This window comes from Hibiscus syriacus, unplaced genomic scaffold, assembly GCF_006381635.1.
Source record: "Hibiscus syriacus cultivar Baekdansim isolate YM2019G1 unplaced genomic scaffold, ASM638163v2 tig00013285_pilon, whole genome shotgun sequence".
Lineage (NCBI taxonomy): Eukaryota > Viridiplantae > Streptophyta > Magnoliopsida > Malvales > Malvaceae > Hibiscus > Hibiscus syriacus.
In genome coordinates, this window is record NW_024062299.1 from 1,162,697 (window position 1) to 1,178,164 (window position 15,468).

Consider the following 15,468-nt stretch of genomic DNA (forward strand, 5'->3'; position numbering starts at 1 on the left):
GTAATCGGCTCGTTTTTCGGTTCACAAGTTAAAACTTGTAAATATCTGAGTAGGATATATTATATGAAAAAAATTATATTAATCAGCAGAACCAATAAGGTGAGCTAAATCGATCAACCAAAAAGGCTCCAAGCTTGTTGCTGCCCAGGATCGAACTGGGGACCTTTAGTGTGTAAGACTAACGTGATAACCACTACACCACAGCAACCAACTATGAGAAAGATTTACACAACTTTTAAATCACTTTACTAAATCAAAACAAGGACCGTTAATTATTTGACCGTTGAAAATATAAAAGCCAAACAAGAAGAAAACAAACAGATAGCTTCCGAGAAATTTCCCTCCGTCTCTCAATCATTCCATCATAACTGTTGTTTGAATGAGATTGGCCATTCATTTTCCCCCTCCTGCGTCCTGTGGAAAGGTAAAATTTACAAAAACCCACCCATTTGGATCTCATGATACAAACAAGTGTAGCTTTTGGACATATATATTGTTGACGCACAATAAGAGATAATGGTTAAAAGGAGGTTGGACAGGTTCAAAACGGTGGTGGACTGATCAGTTGGTCTTCTTCTGATTTCAGTAGAGAATTGTTAGTCATACTGACCAAAAATCTGTACATGACAAAAATTTTAAAGATAAAGATGACGACTGATAGTGTTGTAGTAGATCCTACTAATATTATTTATTATTGGTATATTATATACTACATGAAGTTATATTATATATCACATGAAGCACACAAACAAAAAAGAAAAACAATAACATGTCACTGTTTCTTTTATTGATAAGCCACTGCCACACCCATTTCTCCTTGTCCTGTATTCCTAAACTCTATAGTTCTGTCTAACATCCCCCAAAGTATCTTCTTGTTAATCTTGAGATCATTCTGGTGTTGATCAGAGCTCTGGAGTTCACAATGGCTAGTATGCTAAAATCCTGCATGCAATCGACGTTGAAAGCTGTGAACCTGATAATGGCGATGGTAGGGATTGCTATGATCCTATATGGCTTTTGGATGCTCAGAGTTTGGCAGAGAGACATGGCAGGCTCATCTTTTGAGGACTTGGATTCCACTGCTCCATGGTAATTTATATCAAACTTCTTTTATGGCGCATTGGAGGTGAGTTTCCAAGCAACTTAGCTTTCATGTTCTGTGTTTACTGATCTTACTGTAACTGCAGGTTTATATTCACTTTTCTGGGCACAGGCGTCACCTTGTGCCTACTAACATGCCTAGGCCATATTGCTGCAGATAGTGCGCATGTATCTTGCCTTTTCTGTGTATCCTTTTGGCTTCATTCGAGTTCATAAACTTCTTTATCGATGCCGGTTTCCCTTTTTGTAATCGTAAAACTTGTTTTGCAAGCAATGTTTGTTTTTCTTTAATGGTAGAAAGTACATGGTGATAATCTCAGTGGTTCTACTGATAGAGACTGGAATTGCAGCTGATATACTCTTAAACTCAGAGTGGGAAAAGGTATGAGACTTTTCCCCTTTTCTTCATTTATTCTCTCTCAATATTAAGCATTTTTAGTTTCATCATCGAGATCAGGATATACCCGAAGATCCGACAGGGAGGTTCCATGATTTCAAACAATTTGTGGAGTCTAATATCGACATCTTCAAATGGATCTTCTTGACTATTTTCTTAGGACAGGTAACTTTATCTGCACATTTTATGGGTTACGAAGGGTGTTTGGTTACATTTCGAGTCGTTTCTTCGCAGGGACTTTCGATACTATTCGCTATGGCACTGAGAGCCTTTAGCCCCAACCAACGCTCAAACTATGATAGTGATGAAGAATTCGCTCAAGCTAGGGTGTCGCTCATAAGTAACCATGCTCAACAACCTGCTTATGTCATTGAAGAACCTCCTTTTGCAAACAGGAATGAAACTTGGAATGTAAGAAATCTTTCCTGCTTCCCTTTTTCAATCTTTCAATTTACTTTTTGTTGATCTACTTTGATTTTGTATCGATTTTTATCGAAAACAGACGAAATAAGTGAGAAAAAGGGTGCCTGCAATTGTATGTATCATTCATAAACAACGAGAGAAACTGAGAAGCAGAATGAAAGCAGAGCTCACCATGGGACACACTACCAAGCTAGGGGCACCCTTGGTCCTCAAACCAGAGTTAGTGTGGTTAAATCTGTAAATTCGTGTCGTTTTGTTGTGTCGATTTGTATTATATAGATTTCGACACGTTTATGTGTTCGTGTTATGTAATGTTTTTATTGCTGATCTTATATGGGATGCATACTTGTGTTCGAAACTTTATCATGTCGACGAAAACAAGTTAAAGCTATCAATGTTACGGAACACGTTATTTACCAAGTTTTTTATTAGATTACAAGCATTTATGCAACGAGTACAAGGAGCAGAATCAGAACATTACTCGTACTGATGGAAATGGAAGCCTTGCCACTGGGTGACAAACCAAAGGATGAGCTCTTAGAAGAGTTATTCCAGCTTTTTCCTCCATATTAACACCACAATCTTCATTTTCTCCATCTCCGACCTTCCAATCGAAGCATTGTATCAATCGGCCGAGGACCGTTGGGACCAGCAGCAGTGCCAGTGAAGCTCCAGGGCAGCTTCTCCTTCCATTCCCGAATGGTAACAGGCTGAAATGTTGTCCCCTCAAATCCAGAAACTGGAACTTCCCTTGTTGCTTCCACTCTTCACTAAGAAACCGCTCCGGTACGAACTCGAGCGGGTTCTCCCAGTGTTCGATGTCCCTCCCGAGAGCCCACAGATTGACGAAGAGCCTCGTTTGTTTCGGAATATCGTAACCGCCGATGGTACAATCTTCTGTCGACTCTCTCACGACTAATGGTCCAGAAGGATGGAGCCTCAGTGTTTCCTTGACTATAGCTTGGAGATATGGAAGGTTTGCTATGTCGGATTCTTCCAGCATTCGGTTTCTTCCGATCGATGAGTCGATCTCTTCTTGTGCTTTCACCATCACATTGGGGTGGTTAATCAACTCCGATAGTCCCCATCCTACGGTAACCGCAGACGAATCTGTCCCGGCCCCAAAAATGTTCTGCAAAACTCAATCAAAACAAGAATAGGCATTAGTTCTGTCCTTGTGAACACAAAAATCTATCTTAGGTAGACTCATTTACCATAACAAAGGCCTTTATGTTTTCTCTGGTCAGCCTCATCTCGGCATTTTCGTCTTCTGATATGTCAATCAAAAGATCGAGTACGTCTTTCACGGTGTCGCTGTCGCCTGTGGATCCACTCTGGTTTCTCGCCTTTTTATGTTCCGATATTACATTCTCCATCAGGATATCGAATTTGTCCCGGACATTCTTGAGCCTTTTCCTATACCCTTGCAGGTCCAAGTTCTTACAGAACCAGAATGAATCCGCCAAATTAAACTTTGTGCTGAGGCTATTCATCTCTTTCACAATTGCCTGCACTTCACTAGCCTCATCTTCTTTATCCGAACACCTCTTTCCAAGTAGCATTCTCGATATTACGTTGTTCGTCAGCTTCATCAGCTCCGCTCCTACGTCGACCGCCTCCCCTGTCTCGGCTTTCTCCCGTATTAACTTCACAAATATGTTAATCTCGTCGCGTCTGATCAAAAGCAACCGGTCTAATGTCCGAGTCCCCAACAGTTCAGTCATGCACAATTTCCTCATGTACTTCCAATAGGGACCATAAGGTGCCATGGCCATATCAGACGTACCATACGTAAGGTAATCGAGATTTGAAAGCTTTGGCCGGTTTAAAAAGCTAGTTTCATGGTTCCTGAAGAAATCCTTTGCCAGTTCTGGGGAGGAAATAAGCAGACAACGGTTCGATCCGATGTAGAAGTGAACCAAAGGTCCGTAACGGTTCGAGAGCTTGTTAAGAGCTTGGTGAGGTATGGGGCCGAGGAGGTGCATGTGTCCGATAACTGGAAGCGCACGCGGGCTCGGCGGAAGCTTGCCTCGTCTTTTTCCAATGATGGCTCGGAGAAAGATTATGGTTATCGACCAGATAAAGAAGGCAAGGATGAAGAACTGTGGATCAACCATGGTTGAAGTCCGAGTTTGAGTTGCAAGAACGTGGTTTCATATATGTTGTTATATACAAGTTCAAATGCGACATTAGAGATGAAATTATTTGGATGGTTAATAATATATAAATCAATCGTACAACACTTCTAGAATATGAATTTTGAGATTCTTCGACAAACTAGGAGGCTACAAAACAATAAATATATTATATTATCACTTTGATGTAACGAAAGCATCTGTCTGATGCTTGCATTTCTTCATACGTAAGAATATATTAAAAATCTATAATTTGTACATTTACGTCTAAATAAACTCGAACTTGTTAAATGATCTCAGTTATAAAATAGATTATCGATATTCCTAAAAATAACGAGTTTAAGTAATTACGTCTGTAAAATATGTGCATTCATTGTTAATTTACTCAACAAATTCTGCATATATACTACCTTATAATTACATCGTACATATAAAAAATCCGTATTTAATCTGACCTGTAAATCTTCTTTTTGCTTGCGGATCTTCCACCCATGAACCACGAAATAAACCCAAGAAACATAGCCTGCGTCCATGGACAACAGAGCATAGCCCGTGCACATGGACCACAAAACAAACCTTTAAAATATAAACAGATATAAGATACATGAAAGCATGTACAGATGAAGCAAGCAGAGAATCTAAATCTGCCATTAGAATTGGCAAGGTCGCAGCCAAAATTGATGTGAATATAAATGAATTGATATTCGGGTGATGTTTAGTTTCTTGGCCTCAATAATTGAGAATCTTAACGATGCATGTAGTTTCTTTGACTTATTTAAAATATTTTAAAGATGAAAGTTTGGAATGTTAGGGGTTAATTTGATAGAATATAAGAATTGTTTTTTTTAAATTAAGATTAAAATTTTAAAAATAAATTTGTGATGGTATCAGTGTTATTAATAGTCACACTATTTATTATTATTTTTATTAAAAATAAAAAAATCGAGTAATATCAGTTAATCTAGTGAATTATATTCATAAATCTCTTAATTAAAATTAAAAATGCGTACCATGATGTTATGAATAGAGAAAATTGAACTAGATTAATCATTGAACCTCTATAGTATTCGTTCCAAGTTCCAAATTAATAAATTAATGAATAAAATATGACAGCAAGCTCGTGAAAAAGAAGATCGGGCAAGGTATGCTTTGGCAAAGGATTTGTTATTAATCAAACATAAGGCTATAAAAACCATGTACAAGTGTACTAAATACAAATTCATAAATTGTAGATGAACTACCTCAACTTCAGCACCAGCCCACAATAAGTCGGGCATGATTTCTTCTTCTTCTTCTTCTTCTTGGTGAGAAGTGGGAAGAAAACATTGCAAACAAGATGAGCTAAAATTTGCCAAATCGAGCGATGTCGTCGTCTTCTATGCAATCGACGAGAGGAAAATACTCGGGGATCACTAAAACGAAAACCATAGTATAGACTATAGTTATCACCGTAGGTGGGAATCATAAGTATCGAAAATGGTATCAGGGACAATGAGTGGCAACTTATCTATATACATGAAAAGCCTTCTAAGATTCTCCCTTGTCACCGTAGCCATGTCGATTATATCCCGGCTGTCTGTGTATACCCAGAGATCCCCCGAGTTAACTCTCTTGAGATTATCACGACAGAAAGGACAGGACTGTGATCTTGACCGCCTGCAATTCGCTGCAACAAATTGTTCAAGGATTGCAAAAGGAAAAAAACGGCATTGCAACAAATTGTTCAAGGACAGGACAGTGATCTTTGGAACTTGTTTGAACAAGTTTAGTAGACCAGCAACCGGATCACATGCATGTTTTCTCTACGCATTTCAGACTGTGATCTTTGGAACTTATGGTTAAAACAAGTTCCAACGATCGACCCTGTATTTTTTTCTATTCTACATGATGCATCATTGTATGTTTTTAACCATAAGTTCCAAAGATTCAATTTCATTGCACCTTAAATAGCACTTGAATGCAAACGCCAAAACAATGAAGGTCCTAAAGATGTCATTATTGTCTCTAAAGGGTATTGGTGGGCGTCGGGACTGTAATTCTATCAACTCTTGGGATGTCAAAACAGGACAACTTTCGAGAATGTCTAACGAGAAAGGAATTAGGGGATTAAGGGTGCGAAAGAGGAAGAATACCATTCACGATAACATGTCAAGCACATGGTGTGGTTGCAGGTTGGTAACAAAATTTTACTGTCCGTCTCCATGCATATTCCGCATTCTTCTTCTCTTTCAAAATCAACATCGATAAGCTGCCTGTACTCTTCATCTTCTCTTCTACGACACCTATCCATGCATGCTGCTTTCTGTTTTTTATCTTCGGTATCAGTGACACCACTCTGAAGTAGCTGCAAAGAGGGATAGATAACAGCTGGGAACGTAGGAATCAATAAGCATCCGGATAACATAAGAACTACATTCTGCAAATCTACCAAACAATCCGACGGAGAAAGATACCGTAGAACTCTCTGATGCTCGCTTTCCTTTCATACGTAGACATAGTGGTAGTTCCATCTACATAAACCTGAGGAACGTGATAGGATGATGAAATCAGCTAATTTTCGTAGTATAAACATACGAGCTAAACATAGTGTAACAAAAACAACCTTGTAGATTAGTATTCTTAACAGTCCAAGGGCTCCTGCAAGATGAAAGTCAGTCCACTGCACCAAAAACAAGAAGAGGTGCGTAGTTGGACTGTATGACATTCTCATTTGAAGGCATGCCCCATCATGCTCCCTCGGAAAATCCGACGCCCTGCACCTTGCATTGTCCGATAGGGCGTTTAAGTCAAATGAGAAGACCATAATCATGATTATATTAAGCCAATATGGATGAAAATACATCAATATTAAAACATTAGTCAAATAAAACTTTGGTCCTTTCCAATATTTGATCTTAACTCCGTCCTACATACGTCAATATAGTACATACACTGCTACAAATATAATATTAAATTACGGATACAATATAATGTAACGATTGCAATATTTTTTTAAAGTCACGACGAGAGTGTAACCACATCGGCACTATAAAATTATAGTTATTTAAAAAAAATAAATCACATAATAACATCAACAATATCGCAACCACAATTTGATACTATAATCGGGAGAGCTGAATCATACAGAATTCAACAGTACCGTCATTCCCAACGTGAATTAACGCAAAGACAAACAGAAACATCACCAAAAAGAATAAGCCAAAGCATGGAGAAGCAAGAGAAGTAAAACCCAGAAAAATTTCCAAGACTTAACAGAGTATTAGCATGTTAGCACTTTAAGAGAGTCCTTGAAAGATCTTCGCACATAACCTGTGGACATTTCCCCTCAACCCCAAAAAACAGCCAAATTCCGATCAATTCTCCACCCCGAAAGAAGCCTAATTTCCTTTTCCAAGCTAGTCCTTTTAACAGCGTGTTTGGGGTCCTTTCTCTCTCGGATTTTGGTGGGTGGGTTCTGAATTATAGGTGGCAGTGGACAGACACGAACTTGTCTAGAAAATGCGGTGAAGCGCTCCTTATCCGATACCAAACTGTCGACTTTATTATCTTATTTAGAATCCAATTTCATGAATCTTCCCCTCCTTTTTGTGGTTTTGTCTGCCTCCTTTTTGTGGTTTTGTCTGCCACCTTTTCACCTTTCTTTCAGTTGCTTTTGTTCTACTCACTCGCTTCACATTGCCATTCTTTTGTATTTTCTAATATGAAATCACCAACCTTTAAATCACCAATTTTAATATTATAAAGATTAAAACCATAATTAAAGTGTTAGATACATTATTAATAACTATCTAATCTATTGATAGAATATTTAAAATTTTATTTTCAAAGGGTAGATCACTTTGATAATTAAAAAAGCCAATATATTTTATTGTATTATTTTTAATCATATTATAGTCACCCTATCAAGTCAAATCCCAATCAACAACTATGATAATTAGGGAATATATTTTAAATGGGAATATATCAATGAACTTATAATTTCTTCGACTATAATCTCTGTTTTGAAAATCGGACCGGATCGGTCGGTTCAACCGGTTTAATCGGGAACCGTTGCTTAGTTCGGTTCAATCTAAACCGGTTGAACTGCTATTAGGGAACCGGCCAGAACTGCTGAACCGTTCAAATCGGACCGGCTGAAAACCGGGAAAAACCGGGATTTTTGTTTTTTTTTTTAAAAAAATTAAACCAAACAACGTCGTTTGTTAAACGAGCCAAGTCGAACTCGAGTATTGCTGAGCTCGACTCGAACTTGAAAACTTTAAAAGTAAGCTCAACTCAACTCAAACTCACAAGCTAAAAATTATCAAGTTCAACTCAAACTCGAAATATAATATTGAAACTTGAACTCAAAAAAAAATTAGAAGCTCGATTGAAGCCTAAAATTCGAGCTTGATTGAAGTGAAAGAATAGTTATATAATTATAGTTATATAATTTTGTTATGATTTTTTAACCCCAAATTTATTTTTTAATTATAGTTATATAATTATATTTATTATTTAATATGTTTTACCTTAAATATTATGTTGTAGTTAATTTGAATCATTTTTGTTTTTCTTGATTTTATGGTTTTTAACTTATATATGTTATGACTTGCTTTGAATATGACTTGTGATATAAAAAATTATTTTTTATTAAATACTTTTGGTATTTTTATTTAATTTTTTAAATAATTATGACGTCGTCCGGTTCTTCCGACCGATCGGACCGGTTCGACCGGTTGAACCAGTGAATCGGTAGCATGACCGATTTGCTAACCGGTCCTATTCTAAAAACCATAACTATAATATTAAACTTTGATTTTGACTTTAGTTACAATAAAACGTCATTTTAACCATGTTAACACAATGACAAAAAGATTTGTCCATGTCATCGTGATGTTAAAATTTAACGGTATAATTGAAGACAATATTAAAAGTAATGTTAAGATTAAAATATTAAAATTTAATGACATAATAATATATCGCTTAAAATTCAAGTGTATATGCTATAATTTATCCTAAAAATTATTATGAAACACGTATCAGCAGTAGAAATAATGTGCTGACTGGGTTCTCAGTCAGTTCCACTCTAGCTTGTGGCTAAGGATAAGGCGATAAGCCCGGGCTTTGAGACAAGCTGTTTTTCAACTTTAGTAAAACTTTTAAACAAGCCATTGAATATGATAATTTATCCTTTATTCGTAAGAAACGCAACCCACCAATAATAAACTTATGGCCTTTTTCTTTTTAAATTATATTTTAATTAATTATTACCAAGTTGATTTAATTAATAATCAAAATATATTTCAAATTACTAACAGAGGTTAGTTCAAGTGATAGGTAACTTAATATCACTTAAGCAAAGTCTCGAATTTAAGTTATTCTGTATACAGAAAATCCATGCTGGACGACTCACCAAGGGATGGACATGAGTCGGGTTGGGTCGGATTTTTTGTCCACTTGACCCGACCTGAGAATAATGACTCCTCCACCCGAAATCTGACCTGACCAGCATAATATAAACCCTCCACTAGACTTGAAATCCAACCTTTTGAAATAAAATCTGATTCTAACCCGATCGAAAACAATAAAAAATATTATTTTTATTCAATAAAACAATGATTTAATTGAAAAAAATAATATATAGAGGGGTATTATTGTAATTAATCCTAAATATATAAGGTAAGATTATATTTTTTTGGTCGGATCGGATATTTTTCACCCTAAACCAGAATCTAACCCGAACCCGAACACCACCTTTTAAAAAAACTCGACCTGAACCCAATTTTTTTAAAAAGACCCGACCCGAGCGGGTCGGATTAGGGTCTCGTGCCCATCCCTAGAGTCACCTATCAAAATCAGGTGTGCAAGGTCGATTTAGAATAATTAAGGCGAAATCTTAGAACTATATAACTAAAAACAAGGTTTATATAAAAATTCAATAGGGTTGATACCATTAAGTATCCCTCATATTCTAATCTAGTCACTCCTTTAAGCTTTTAGATATCTTTTTTCTCGGATCCTTCGATATCAACTCGTCCTCTCGTTGATTGTGACATTATAGGTATTTCATATTCAAAATCCGTCATAGTTAGTTAAAACCTTCAGCTTCTTCTCATTAAAAAAATGTTCGTAATAAAATTATAAACATATATGTATTCACCCTATAAATAATTTGAATATAATGTGTTAAAGAAAGAAAATATCAATAAAATTTAAGGGAACTTCTTTTGCATGTTTGGTTCAAGCTATACTTGCAATATGTATGCGCATGGTACGAAAAAGTCTAATTGATACAATATTTACAACAGAGACCAAATTAAAATGTCCTAAAGTTGAGAATAAATTAAAAACTTTAGTCATAGTTTGAGGACGTCTTGTGCAAATATATTGATTTGGTTTTAATAATTTCATCAAAGGAACGTGGAAAGAAAAGTTGTTGTGAAGTGTGAGCATAAAATCTATCCAAATTAGGATGTTGACGTGTAATCTAAGCATCGATCTTCGAGTTTTGGATAATGTTGCCACGTTCTTGTGCATCACCCCTCACTCAGTTATATATACCGGCTTTTCTCAGCATCTATCATCATCTCACACCATTTGCATTTATCTCTGCTTTGAATCAATCTCCGTTTGATCATTTTTCTGTCAAGAAGAGAAGAGGGTTAATCTGTAAGAGGGCAAGGAAGATGTTAACAATATTCAACAAAGAGTTGATGAATCCACCAAAGGAGCTGCACAGCCCAGCTTCACTCAGTTCATCCAACAAACCCAAGTCCCCAGAAGAAATCATCAAGGATTTTCTCGCTTCAAATCCCACCAATGCTTTCTCAATCGGGTTCGGATCCTCGGCTTGCTTTGCTTATGCTCCACCAGAGAATCGTTACTCCAATTATCAAAGGTAAGGCTGCTCAACATTACACCACAAAGAAACCCATTTTTTCTCTTCAGTGTTTCGTGATTTTTAAAGCTTCTGGGTATTGATGGAAAAAATGTAGGTTGTTTTGTGGAGTGGATGAAATATACTGCATTTTCTTGGGGGGTTTGAATAATCTAAACAGCCTTTTAAGGCAATATGGTCTGTCCAAAGGAAACAACGAAGCAATGTTTATCATCGAGGCGTATAGGACCCTCCGGGACCGAGGTCCGTACCCGGCCGATCAGGTGCTAAAGGATCTTGAAGGCAGCTACGGATTTGTGGTGTATGATGGCAAGGCCAAAAGTGTTTTTGCTGCATTGGTAAACATCATTTTCAAAGCTCTGTCAATGGAAATTCCATATATATGTATATATTATTTTCTTATTGATTAATTGTTATTTATTCTTGGTGATTAGGGTTCAGATGAAAGGGTAAAATTCCACTGGGGTGTTGCAGCTGATGGATCGGTGGTTGTTTCGGATAATCTGAAGCTTATAAAAGAAAGTTGTTCTAAATCATTTGCACCATTCCCAGCCGGTATGCTGTTCTTCTTGTTCATTTTGACATCAGTACTTTGACATTGGTAAAGTTTAAGATTTAATATTTGCATTTCGAAAAACGTCAACTGTATTAACATTGTTTCTGGGTGAATGTAGGGTGTATGTTCCACAGTGAGCAAAGGGTTGATGAGTTTCGAGCACCCGAGGAGCAAAATGAAGGCGATGCCGAGGATCGACAGCGAAGGGGTGATGTGTGGTGCCGATTTCAAGGCCGATGTTCAGTCGAGAATCGGTACCATGCCGAGAGTGGGTAGCGAAGCCAACTGGGCACTGCGAGGCTCCACAGCTTGATTAACTGATGCCTTATCCACGGAATTGGGATGATTATAACAAGGACAACCCTGTTATTACTTTCGATTGCTCTTGTATTTTCCTTTCTTTCTGGGGCTTAATTTCACATCTGTTTATGAATTTTCTGCGTTAGTCGGAGCTGTAAAATTGGCCTTGAAACATTAAAAGGAATGTTCCATAAACACAATGAGATTAACTTAATTCGGTCTATGTTTCTATGGACATTCAAGAGGTATTACAATGGTACTAGAAATAATTGATTAGATTCTTTCTCTATAAAAGAGATTAACATTATTATTTTTTAATTAATCACTGATATCCGATCTATTTACCGATTAATCCATATCGTGTACTGTAGAGGTAAGGGCGACCCCCAATCTAGTTTGTTCCATTCGCAAACGTCATGATTCAAACCCTTGACCTTAATTAAGAGATCTAATGTCTCATCCTACTAGATCAACTGGTTGTTGATAGATATTAACATTATTAATAACTTAAATAAAATATTAAAATAATCATATTTTAAAAGAATTCTTTTCTACTTATATGACGAGATAAACTAATTCCATTCTAAAGATGCAATGAGAGCATCACTAAATCTAGTAAGGATAATGCCACGAACATAGTGAACAATTTGTGCATGGTCGCTCAAGAGATTCTTTGTAATATATATTGGACTTAATTAAAGCATTAGAATTAACTCAGTCATTAGAGAGTAAGTACATTTGACCGGTTGATTAAGCTGTTCATCTTTATTCTTTCGTATTCTCTTATAAAGTTCAAACTTGCTAAGAATACTCATCTTTCTTCTTCTTCTTTTTTTCGAGCCTCTCTTCCCTTCATCTCTAGGTAGAATTAAATTAGATTTAGAATTTATAATAAAAAAAACTCGGTCATTGGAAGATTTTAAAAGACTTGTATAAATAGACTTACGTGAATGAATATTCATATGGATATAAGATTTAATTTCCCTACTTATATCATTTGTAGCAGATGGATTTTAATTTTAACCAATAATATACTTTACAAAAAATAATAATTTAATTCAATGTTTACAGTAATTAATTTTAATTATCATCATTGTTCTCTCTAGTTTCTAATTAGTTCTATTTAGTTTTAGTAATAAGGGTAAACTATTGGAATGTTCATTTATATTTTATATTGTTAAAATTTTAAATTGATTAATGTATTTTAAAATTAAAATTGAGCTCACAAAAAATCATTAATTAGATATTTTTTATTTAGTAATACATTTAAATATTAAATATCCATTTAGATAAAACATCAATTAAATTTATAATCAAATGTGTAATTTTATCAATATAATTTAAAAATATATATTATTTTAACACATTACAAATCATCCATACAATAAGTATACACATATTTGTAATTCTATCTACACATTTTAAGTGCATTACACGTCACAATTGATCTGGAATTTAACACCCTAAGTAATGGCTAAGGTTTATGTTGATATTATTATTTTAAAGACACAATCATAATATTTTGAAACTTGAAGACCAATTTGAAATATGGGCTATAATTTGAGGGTGTTTAATACAATTAACCCATTTAAAAATATATAGATTTCGTTTTATTATTTTATCAAAAAAGAACGCAGAAAAGTCGTTGGGAGTTGTGTAACATTTGATCTTGATCAGGATAGTGACGTGTAATCTAACAATCAATGACGAGGTTTTGGATAATGTTGCCACGGCTTTATGCATCACCCCCTGCATTATATATATCCCCGTAGATTATCTTCTCTTCTCTCATCTTCATTTCACACTATCTGCATTCTAGCTTTGATTCAAATCGATTTCCATTAGCAATCTCATTTTCTGAGGAAAAAAAAAGAGAAAGGGGTAATTTGTAAGAGAGCAAGGAAGATGTTAACAATATTCAACAAAGAGTTGATGAATCCACCGAAGGAGCTGCACAGCCAAGCTTCACTCGGTTCATCCAACAAACCCAAGTTCCCAGAAGAAATCATCAAGGATTTTCTCGCTTCGAATCCCGCCAATGCTTTCTCAATCGGGTTTGGATCCTCGGCTTGCTTTGCTTATGCTCCACCAGAAAATCGTTACTCCAATTATCAAAGGTAAGGCTGCTCAACATTACACCACAAAGAAACCCATTTTTTCTCTTTAGTGTTTCGTGATTTTTAAAGCTTCTGGGTATTGATGGGGGAAATGTAGGATGTTTTGTGGAGTGGATGAAATATACTGCATTTTCTTGGGGGGTTTGAATAATCTAAACAGCCTTTTAAGGCAGTATGGTCTGTCCAAAGGCAACAACGAAGCAATGTTTATCATCGAGGCGTATCGGACCCTCCGGGACAGAGGCCCGTACCCGGCCGATCAGGTGCTAAAGGATCTTGAAGGCAGCTATGGATTTGTGGTGTATGATAGCAAGGCCAAAAGTGTTTTTGCTGCATTGGTAAACATCATTTTCAAAGCTCTGTCAAAGGAAACTCCAATATGTATATATTATTTTCTTATTGATTAATTGTTATTTATTTTTGGTGATTAGGGTTCAGATGAAAGGGTTAAACTGCATTGGGGTGTTGCAGCTGGTGGATCGGTGGTTGTTTCGGATAATCTGAAGCTTATAAAAGAAAGTTGTGCTAAATCATTTGCACCTTTCCCAGCGGTATGCTGTTCTTGTTCAATTTGACACCAGTATTTTGACTTTGGTAAAGTTTAAGATTTAATCCTTTCATTTCAAAGAAAATAAACTGTGTTAACTTTATTTCTGTGGAATGCAGGGTGTATGTTCCACAGTGAGCAAGGGTTAATGAGTTTCGAGCACCCGAGGAGCAAAATGAAGGCAATGCCGAGGATCGACAGCGAAGGGGTGATGTGTGGTGCCGATTTCAAGGCCGATGTTCAGTCAAGAATCTGTACCATGCCGCGGGTGGGCAGCGAAGCCAACTGGGCACTGCGAGGATTCCAAGCTTGAATATTTCATTGAGACGATTGGGATCATAGCACGACCCGCATTTAACTGCTTGATTTCTTTTTTTTTTATTGGCATTATTTCCTTCTTGTTTATGGATTTTCTACTTAAGTCGAACTGTAACAAATGGCCTATGAAAAGGCATGTTTGATAAATAAGATTTTTTTTGGGGAATATGAAGGAAGCATAGCTTTACAACTAAGAAAAACTACTAAAGGAGCCATTAGAATCAGCTTCTAAGATATCTTGGAGAAATCTCTGAGCAGAATCAATGAAGTACTGAGTAGGGCTCTGGTTTGAAGAATGTTTTGCAAGTAAATCAGCTGCTTGGTTTGTATCTCTTGAAACGAGGATGTAATCCACGAACCATGAGCGATCCTGGAGAGAGGCGATGGTTCTGACCAGAGCAGAGGGGCTGGAATGAGCATTTGGAGAAGAAACCATATGAAACACGTCGCTACTATCAACTTGGCATTGCACCTTTTCAAAGCCTTGAGACCATGCTAAATACGATTTTAAAGATACATAAAAAATCTATTTTTTGTTTACATGAAAACTGAAGCTTATTTAGGGGAATAATAGAAAAAAATAGGGATGTTTGTTATTTAAGAAAATAGGTAAAAAAAATAATCTAAATTAAAGTACATAAACTATAATTTGAAATTTGAGCATCCTAGAGGAAAAAGAACATAATTTAACCTT

The 15,468-nt window shown here is 36.1% G+C and overlaps 4 protein-coding genes and 1 non-coding gene across 12 annotated transcripts in view; 2 read left to right on the forward strand and 3 right to left on the reverse strand.

Annotated features, from left to right (window-relative positions):
• LOC120206054 (stem-specific protein TSJT1-like) overlaps positions 1–14,938 on the forward strand; it is a 30,091-nt gene extending 15,153 nt beyond the window's left edge. The window contains exons 1-6 of one of the 7 annotated variants that reach the window (XM_039205797.1): positions 3,725–3,735; positions 7,310–7,315; positions 10,722–10,936; positions 11,034–11,274; positions 11,371–11,491; positions 14,576–14,938. In XM_039205797.1, coding sequence (XP_039061728.1) covers positions 10,725–10,936; positions 11,034–11,274; positions 11,371–11,491; positions 14,576–14,769 — 768 coding nt within the window. In that variant the 5' untranslated portion in view covers positions 3,725–3,735; positions 7,310–7,315; positions 10,722–10,724 and the 3' untranslated portion in view covers positions 14,770–14,938. Of the gene's footprint in view, positions 1–3,724; positions 3,736–7,309; positions 7,316–10,635; positions 10,937–11,033; positions 11,275–11,370; positions 11,492–11,610; positions 11,830–13,628; positions 13,910–14,006; positions 14,248–14,340; positions 14,528–14,563 lie in introns of those variants that run through there. The other 6 variants (XM_039205796.1, XM_039205795.1, XM_039205798.1 and 3 more) reach the window with 6 other exon arrangements.
• Positions 136–208, reverse strand: TRNAV-UAC. The gene has a single exon. It is a non-coding gene; the product is annotated as a tRNA-Val (tRNA).
• LOC120206055 (tetraspanin-19-like) lies at positions 762–2,097 on the forward strand. Of its 2 annotated transcripts, none has more exons than XM_039205803.1 (6): positions 762–1,089; positions 1,188–1,287; positions 1,403–1,483; positions 1,541–1,663; positions 1,733–1,909; positions 2,001–2,097. In XM_039205803.1, exons 1-6 carry the CDS (start codon positions 923–925, stop codon positions 2,007–2,009), a joined length of 657 nt encoding a protein of 218 aa, XP_039061734.1. In that variant the 5' UTR covers positions 762–922; the 3' UTR covers positions 2,010–2,097. The 2 variants fall into 2 exon arrangements, with proteins under 2 accessions (XP_039061734.1, XP_039061735.1); XM_039205804.1 differs by having other exon boundaries at positions 1,559–1,663.
• On the reverse strand, positions 2,348–4,082 carry LOC120206050 (cytochrome P450 93A3-like). Its single transcript, XM_039205791.1, has 2 exons — positions 3,136–4,082; positions 2,348–3,053 (listed from the first exon to the last, which is right to left on the reverse strand). Exons 1-2 carry the CDS (start codon positions 4,036–4,038, stop codon positions 2,391–2,393), a joined length of 1,566 nt encoding a protein of 521 aa, XP_039061722.1. The 5' UTR covers positions 4,039–4,082; the 3' UTR covers positions 2,348–2,390.
• LOC120206056 (E3 ubiquitin-protein ligase AIRP2-like) lies at positions 5,205–7,315 on the reverse strand. Its single transcript, XM_039205805.1, has 5 exons — positions 7,310–7,315; positions 6,659–6,809; positions 6,510–6,576; positions 6,189–6,423; positions 5,205–5,712 (listed from the first exon to the last, which is right to left on the reverse strand). Exons 2-5 carry the CDS (start codon positions 6,764–6,766, stop codon positions 5,502–5,504), a joined length of 621 nt encoding a protein of 206 aa, XP_039061736.1. The 5' UTR covers positions 6,767–6,809; positions 7,310–7,315; the 3' UTR covers positions 5,205–5,501.
• Positions 14,939–15,468: the final 530 nt, after the last annotated feature.

Excerpts from the sequence above, each read along its gene's own strand:
- LOC120206055 (XM_039205803.1), top strand. The coding sequence starts at position 923 with ATGGCTAGTATGCTAAAATCCTGCATGCAATCGACGTTGAAAGCTGTG. Across the intron at positions 1,090-1,187 it reads TTGGATTCCACTGCTCCATG|GTTTATATTCACTTTTCTGG; the intron begins GTAATTTATATC and ends CTGTAACTGCAG. Across the intron at positions 1,664-1,732 it reads TGACTATTTTCTTAGGACAG|GGACTTTCGATACTATTCGC; the intron begins GTAACTTTATCT and ends GTTTCTTCGCAG.
- LOC120206050 (XM_039205791.1), bottom strand. The coding sequence starts at position 4,038 with ATGGTTGATCCACAGTTCTTCATCCTTGCCTTCTTTATCTGGTCGATA. Across the intron at positions 3,054-3,135 it reads ACATAAAGGCCTTTGTTATG|AACATTTTTGGGGCCGGGAC; the intron begins GTAAATGAGTCT and ends TGAGTTTTGCAG.
- LOC120206056 (XM_039205805.1), bottom strand. The coding sequence starts at position 6,766 with ATGAGAATGTCATACAGTCCAACTACGCACCTCTTCTTGTTTTTGGTG. Across the intron at positions 6,577-6,658 it reads TAAGAATACTAATCTACAAG|GTTTATGTAGATGGAACTAC; the intron begins GTTGTTTTTGTT and ends CACGTTCCTCAG. Across the intron at positions 6,424-6,509 it reads GAGCATCAGAGAGTTCTACG|CTGTTATCTATCCCTCTTTG; the intron begins GTATCTTTCTCC and ends CTACGTTCCCAG.